The sequence below is a fragment of the Monopterus albus genome, unplaced genomic scaffold, assembly GCF_001952655.1.
Source record: "Monopterus albus unplaced genomic scaffold, M_albus_1.0 scaffold351.1, whole genome shotgun sequence".
Classification (NCBI taxonomy): domain Eukaryota; kingdom Metazoa; phylum Chordata; class Actinopteri; order Synbranchiformes; family Synbranchidae; genus Monopterus; species Monopterus albus.
In genome coordinates this window covers 91,545-98,313 of record NW_018128231.1, presented here as the reverse complement: position 1 = coordinate 98,313, position 6,769 = coordinate 91,545, and the positions used below count along the sequence as shown (strand labels likewise).

General features: G+C 44.0%; 1 protein-coding gene and 1 long non-coding RNA gene across 7 annotated transcripts in view; both read right to left on the bottom strand.

The window, feature by feature from the left end:
• Positions 1-5,795, bottom strand: part of LOC109974855 (coiled-coil domain-containing protein 136-like) — an 18,658-nt gene extending 12,863 nt beyond the window's left edge. The window contains exons 1-6 of one of the 3 annotated variants that reach the window (XM_020625281.1): positions 5,682-5,772; positions 5,431-5,492; positions 5,078-5,152; positions 3,448-3,759; positions 2,338-2,454; positions 1,787-1,904 (exon numbers count right to left, since the gene is read on the bottom strand). In XM_020625281.1, the coding sequence (XP_020480937.1) occupies positions 1,787-1,904; positions 2,338-2,454; positions 3,448-3,759; positions 5,078-5,152; positions 5,431-5,437 (629 nt within the window). In that variant the 5' untranslated portion in view covers positions 5,438-5,492; positions 5,682-5,772. Of the gene's footprint in view, positions 1-1,786; positions 1,905-2,337; positions 2,455-3,447; positions 3,760-5,077; positions 5,153-5,430; positions 5,493-5,681 lie in introns of all 3 variants that reach the window. The other 2 variants (XM_020625282.1, XM_020625283.1) reach the window with 2 other exon arrangements.
• Positions 5,796-5,814: 19 nt separating this feature from the next.
• Positions 5,815-6,769, bottom strand: part of LOC109974857 (uncharacterized) — an 11,478-nt gene continuing 10,523 nt past the window's right edge. For all 4 annotated transcript variants that reach the window (XR_002277038.1, XR_002277037.1, XR_002277036.1 and 1 more), the window contains one exon: positions 5,815-5,957. This is a non-coding gene — a long non-coding RNA (uncharacterized LOC109974857). The remainder of the gene's footprint in view (positions 5,958-6,769) is intronic.

The following is a 6,769-nucleotide window of genomic DNA, read 5'->3' as shown; positions in this document are numbered from 1 at the left end:
ATGGCAGCACTACTGCTATGGACCACAAGCGCCTGCAGAGAGTGGTAAAGACTGCGGAGAAGATCACCAGGATTCCACTGCCCTCTCTGCAGAACATTTATCATTGCAGGGTGTGTAGGAAAGCTGCCTCCATCCTCAAGGACCCCACCCACACCCAGCACGGACTGTTTATACCCCTACCCTCCGGTCAGAGGCTCAGAAGTGTGAAATGCAGGACCTCTAAACTGAAAAACTCTTTCTTTCCAACTCCCATCAGACTCCTAAACAGCTGACTTAGAATCTACCTCATGTAATTCCATCTGTACTGTTTACATACTCATTTTGCACATGCACAATTGCACACTCACTGCTGAGTATTTGCACTTTGTGGCTCCCACGTAGCATATATTCTCTCTGCATTATATTGTGTTCTTGTTGTATTTTATTTGCTTCTTTCACTTGCTGCTTAAAGTGCCTTAGATTTTGTGTTACTTATTCATCTACTTTATATTTCACTTGTATTGTGTGGCATTCATGTGGACGGCAAAGTAAGAATTTCATTGTACAGGGAAACATGTTTCCTAACTGTGCATATGACAAATAAACACTTTGACCTTGACCTTCTATTTTTACTTTTATTTGTCATCTATTACCAAATGACCAATTGATTTCATTATGCTGTTTAGGTGACTGGAAAAAAGTACATCCACCTCTGGTGTAAATTACTGAGTTCTGATTCTGATTGCATTTTAATGTTTTTTCTCTGTGTCAATTTTGTATGTATTTTGTTTTATCTGTGTGCATTGTGTTCAACACTTTGAATTGCGTTTGTGTATGAAAATGTGCTATATAAATAAACTTGCCATGTGTTGCCTTTGTGTAAAGAGGCTCCAAGTGATCCACATTTAAAAAAAAAGAAATAAGAAATACTAGAAAAAAAATCTTCCTACTTTGGCTGCTCCCGTTAAGGGGCGCCACAGCGAATCATCAGTTTGCCACCCAGCTGATGATGAGCATGCTAAACATGGCATGTTTTACGCTGGATGCTTTTCTGGATGAAGTCTAATATAGAGTCTCCAGTCAACCTAAGTTGCATGTCTTTGGACTGTGGGAGGAAGCCAGAGTACCCACACAGATGCAGGGAGAACATGCAGACACGGAAAGGCCCCGGGTCGGCCGGGACTTGAACTCGCAACATTCTTGCTATGGCAAGAGCACAACAAGCGCTAACCAATGCTTCACCATGCCGCCCAAAGAAATGTGAAATAATCCATTAAAAGTTTAAACTCAGCTTGTATTGTGTGGCATTCATGTGATAAAACACCATTTTATCTTGAGATGCTGTAATTCACATTACAATGGTCCAAGTGAGCAGCCTGATGAAACTGGACAGCTTCCTCACTGCTCCACACACATCTGGTTGAGTCTGCTGTTGCTTCTCATCCACGTTTCTGTTTAACTCTGTCACATCTTCCTTTTATCTATGCACCAACATTTTCACCTCAGCTGAGCGTAAAAACACTTTTGTGATAGATCTTTTCATTTCTGGTCTTTCCACTCAGGGCTGTATGTGCAAATTGAAAATGTGCATCAGCAGCCGAATGTGTGGTTAAATGTGAATCCTGTTGCCATGCTGAGTGTGACAGTGACTGTGACATGAACAGTTTCTGTCTGATACCAGCCAGGTAATGTCACACGTGTATAACCCTGACAGACAGACACAGATGGTGGGCCCAGTGTGAATCTCCATCTGTAATGAAACATTAGGGGCCTCCTAAATTGACAGACAGCTGGCTGGACCACTCACATGTCTCGTTTCTGCTGCAGCTGCATCATTTTGTTGCTCAGTTCCTCGTTGTCGTTGGCCAGAGAGTGGCGTTCATCTGTCAGGGACTCAAGCTCCTCCTCCAGGTGGCTCATCTCACCTGCGCACACAGAAGATGTCACACGGCATTACACCGAGAATATGAAGTCAGCAGACACTGCAGTGCAGAAGAGAAGTGACACACACACACACAACGAGAAAGACGTCCACCGTGAGAAGAGACGTGCTGCTGGGGGCTGCCCGGTTCATCAGAGCCACAGTCTCAGCGTGTCCAACAAACTGGGATCAGCTGATCTAACTAATGGATGATTGTTGCAGAAAGCTGTTTAGTAACTGACTATGTTGAGTGGGACTAATATGCTATGAATTCTGGGTAAAACTAAGTTCTTTTCAAACTAATAGATGCGGCTGACTGTATACCTTCATCAAACTGCTCAGCTGCCATCACCCTGCAGAAAACTGTCTCCTGGAAGAATGCATCAGTTAAGAGAACAAGGATGAATCAACAACAAAACCTGTAAAAAGCTCAGCACCTGCTTGCTCTATGGTGTCATCAGCACCTGAACCCAGCCTTATCCTATTCATAGTCACTTGGGGGGAACATCCTGACGGGGGAATGCACCAGGACAACGATCCGCCACTTTTTGTCTCTAAGAGACAGAAAAAATAGCAAAATATGGTTGAAATTCAGAACTCTGCACCCGAATATCATCAATAAGTGGATGCCCTGCAAAATGGAATGCTCTAAATTGTGATATTAAAATTTAGGTGTAATTCATTCACAACATCGACTCAAAAAACTGGCACCCGTGAGTGTTCGTGTGTTTTGCCCAGTCAGTGTGGACGATTCACAGCAATACAGTTTAGTGTCAGCTATAGACTACATTTACAAAAGACAAGTGACAGAAGGAAACTCAGATCGTCCAGAATGACAAAGTAGAGCGTGACCTCCAGAAGCGGCCGTGGAGACAAACATAGTGCGACGCAGCAGACACGGACTCCACGGAGAGCATCTATTTTCTTATAGATTTAGGAGGCATTTGATGACTGGTCACAACAGATATTGGTTCTGTTTTACATACTCTGGGGGGGACGTGTCCCCTAGCTGGTCCTGCCTGGAAATTACACCCTAGAAATATTATCTGTGGCTGTAACATTCACATTGTGACAAATAGCTACTAATTCACATTATTATTCTGTCACACCAGAGAATAAAGTTAGTCTAACATTTGAGCTTGTGGGCAATTACAAGCCACCGTGGGAAAAGTGTAAGCATGCACGCGTGCCATAGGTGCGCTCCATACTTCATCAAATCGCACTACACCTCTGACCAGCATGAGCAAGCAGCTGTCTCTGGTTTTTCCCCCATAGAAACAGTTAAGAGTTAACAGTTTTTGAGTTTCCTGCACTAAGCTTCTGTAACAGTGCCATGTGAACCTTCTTCACAGCTGTGAAGTGTTGGCAAGTGGGTGTCTGAACCGTGAACAGAGCTGGGCTATCTGCTAGATGCCTAACCACATCCTGATCCACAGATCCCAGATTAATAAAGCCCCAAAATGTTGAACCACTCCTTTAAATCAACTTTAATTCAGCAGGGAAGCAATGACTATCTGTGACTGGAGGACCAAGCTTGATACACAAACCTAAGTGTTCTTCATATGTGTAAGTCTCAGCACTCTGGCTCTTCATGCTGATCTCAGCTCGCAGTGTGGTCACCTCCAGCTCGTACTCCTGCGCCATGGTGTGGAGACGCTGCAGCTCAGCCCTCAGCCGACACAGCTCCTCCTGCAGGGAGGCGATGTCGTTTTCCCTCTCCGCCGCCGCCTCCTCAGCTGCCTGCTGCAGCACCAGCACCTCCTCCTGAGCCGAGCGGAGCTCCTCCTGCACCTCTTCCAGCTCACTCTCCTTCTCCTCCTCCAGACTGTCCATCTCCTCCTGGACTGAGCGGAGCTGGGCTGCACCAGAGCAGAGGAGCACATTAGTCCTGTCTGGTTGGACGTGACAGTGGTGCTTTCTAAGACTTAAAGACGCTTTATGTGAGTGTGTTCTTGTAAAGAGAGGGCATTTTAGAACAACACAACATAACGTAACAACAACTGTGAAAACAGTGAGGAAAGAAATGTGAAAACACGCCACAAATCAATCAGTCAATCGAAACGATATTTGTCCTGAAGTAGCAACACAGCAATTTAGTTCAGTCAACAACCTTTTTATAAAAGTGAATACATCTAAAACGGACATTTCTGACATTTTGAAAAAGAAGGGCATCTTTGTATCTGAGGGCATTTTGGTATGTTTTTGAAAAGTGAAGACATTTCTTTGAAATTATTTTGCAAATGGAGGAGGATTTAGAAAAGCCAGGATATTTTAGAAAGAGGAGGCTTTTTTAACACTGAGGACAGTGAGCGCCTGTGTTGAACTGTTGATCATGGGTAGCCTGCACACAACCCTGCACTGCCTCCATCCTTTTGTTGAGGGCATCAGGAGTTTCAGGCCTTTTGAACATCAGACTCCATATCTCAGGCGACCTGGCTTTCTAATTTAAATCCATAAAGTCTGTTGTACATCACTAACCTACTGTAAATATCAATTGTACATACGTATCTACCGGTAAATTGGTACTGCCTGTACATACTGTACAGACTGTAGATGCTGTTATTGCACTTCTGGTTAGATGCTAAACTGCATTTCGTTGCCTTGTACTTCTACATGTGTAATGACAATAAAGTTGAATGTAATCTAATGTAATTCTCAGATTGTAGCCTAGCAGCACTCTCACACAGATCTGCGCACGAGGGCATGCGCAAAGCATGAATTCCCCCTTAAGCCCTACAGAGGGGCTGTACTGCACAGCTCTGCACCCTCCACAGGGAAGCACCTTGGCTCCCAGCCTCTCTCTTCACTGGCATCCCCTCCTCCGTGTGGCCTTCACATTCTTCTGGTTACCAACTGCATTTCATTGGCTATGCACATGTACTCTGAATCTAATCAAAAATTTTACAAAGAAAGGAAAATTTGCCAAGTGATGATGTCTGTGGAAAGTTTTTAAACTTACATTACAGCAATATTTTCTTAAAGGAAACACATTCTAGAAATGATGTAATGTGGAAACACTTCCACAAGTGAGGACCTTTGTGAGGAAGCGAGGACATCGTTCTTTGGTTTTGATTTCATGTTGTCTTCACCTGTTCCTACTCTGGTGAATGTAAATACCTCTATATTTCTACTGTACCTGGAGAATCCCCATATAAAGCATCTAGAGCGTGTGAGCACCTTGCAGCTTCTGGATCTGTCTGGTAAAGGTCTCGGCCTGGTGGGCGCTCGCCAGCCGCTCCTCCTCCAACAGACCTGAGAGCACAAAACAACTAATTCAACAAAGCGCACACCATGAATTTGTATAGATGTGTCAGTGTGGTGCACTGCCAGTGACGGAATTAAAATAATCATATTTGCTATTTCTGGGGGAGACAGGGTACACATCGTAATATCTTTGGCATGTACGACACCTGCAGAAAATCATCTACAGCACAAAACGGGTGTAGAACCTTTGAAAGAGGTTTGCTGTCATTTGGTGGTTAGAAAATAATATATGGTAAATTTCATATTAATCTTCGTAGTGCGTTTACCCAACATATGGTTCTGTTCTGGTGCTGACCATCTTCTTTACTGTAATATGATCTGATCACTCCTGATGGAAGAAGATCAATATCACACCTCAGAAATATTAACAACAGACATTTTAATGCAGCAGTCTCTAGCTCTATCTCCTTCTAAGGGCAAGGTATTACTGCAGCACATATGAAACACAAAAACACGAGGCACCTTCCCAGTGGAGACTCTAACCCGTCGCTGTGTGACCCTGTGTGCTGTCACTGACCCTGCAGCTCCATGAAGCTCTCCTCATGGTGCTGTGACACCTCTCTGGCCTCCTCTAGCTCCAGCAGCAGCTGCAACACCTGCGCTCTCAGCTCCTCCAGCTCATCCTCTTCATCCTTCACTCCTCTCTCCTCATCCTCCTCCTTCACCTCCTTCTGTCCCTCCTGCTGGCCTTTCTCTCCATCCCTCTCTGTCTCCTCCAGGGACTCCTGTTCTTTGGTCATCAGTGTTTCTGCCAACATGGCCGGCTTCTCCACCTTCAGCTCACACAGCTCGTCTGCTCACGAGTGAAGAGGAAGAAAGAGATGAAAAGTCATGATCAGATCCTTTATTCACCCCGTCATCCATACAAGATCAGGGTATATACAGCAATCCTTAAGTTAAATTTAATACCTTTTAATACCTTTTTTTACTACCTTCGGATTTTTTTTAAAACCATCACGACACTGAGTTTCAAGTGTTAATCAGCGACCTTATTAATGTTGAAGCAGATTTTGACATATATAACACTATACACAACAGAATAGATTTAGAGACTCACTGATGTTGACCACATATTGCACACATTTATTTCACTTCATGAATAAAAATAAAACAAACTACAAAAAATGTGCAATGAAGAGAACAGTTCCAGCACACTGGCTGGCATTCGCTGCTACAAACTGGCATCTGCTATATGAACTATAAACTGGTGAATTATTTGATTTTAACATAAACCTGTACTATAGGCCTAATATGAACTCATGAGCAAAAGAATTTTATGGCAAGTGTCTTAATTGCATGGCCTTTTCTTCAATAGTTTTGTCCATTTTATCCAGTTCCTCTTTTTTCTCTTTCTATCTCCTTCTGAGTGTGTTGGATTTAGTGATAAGCTGGGCCATTTTTGACCCAGCCTTCCCCTCTGCCTCCTCGGCCAACTTGTTGGCATCATTTTCAAGGATGGCACAGACATCGTCCAGGACTCTGCGTTGCTGTCTGAGCTCCACTAGTTCTTCCTCTGCGGCCTTCCTCTTCAGTGTCTGAGCAGCACTCTCCCTCTTTTTGCGTTCTTGCTCAAGGTATAGCCTGTACTGGGACCTTGCTGAGGCC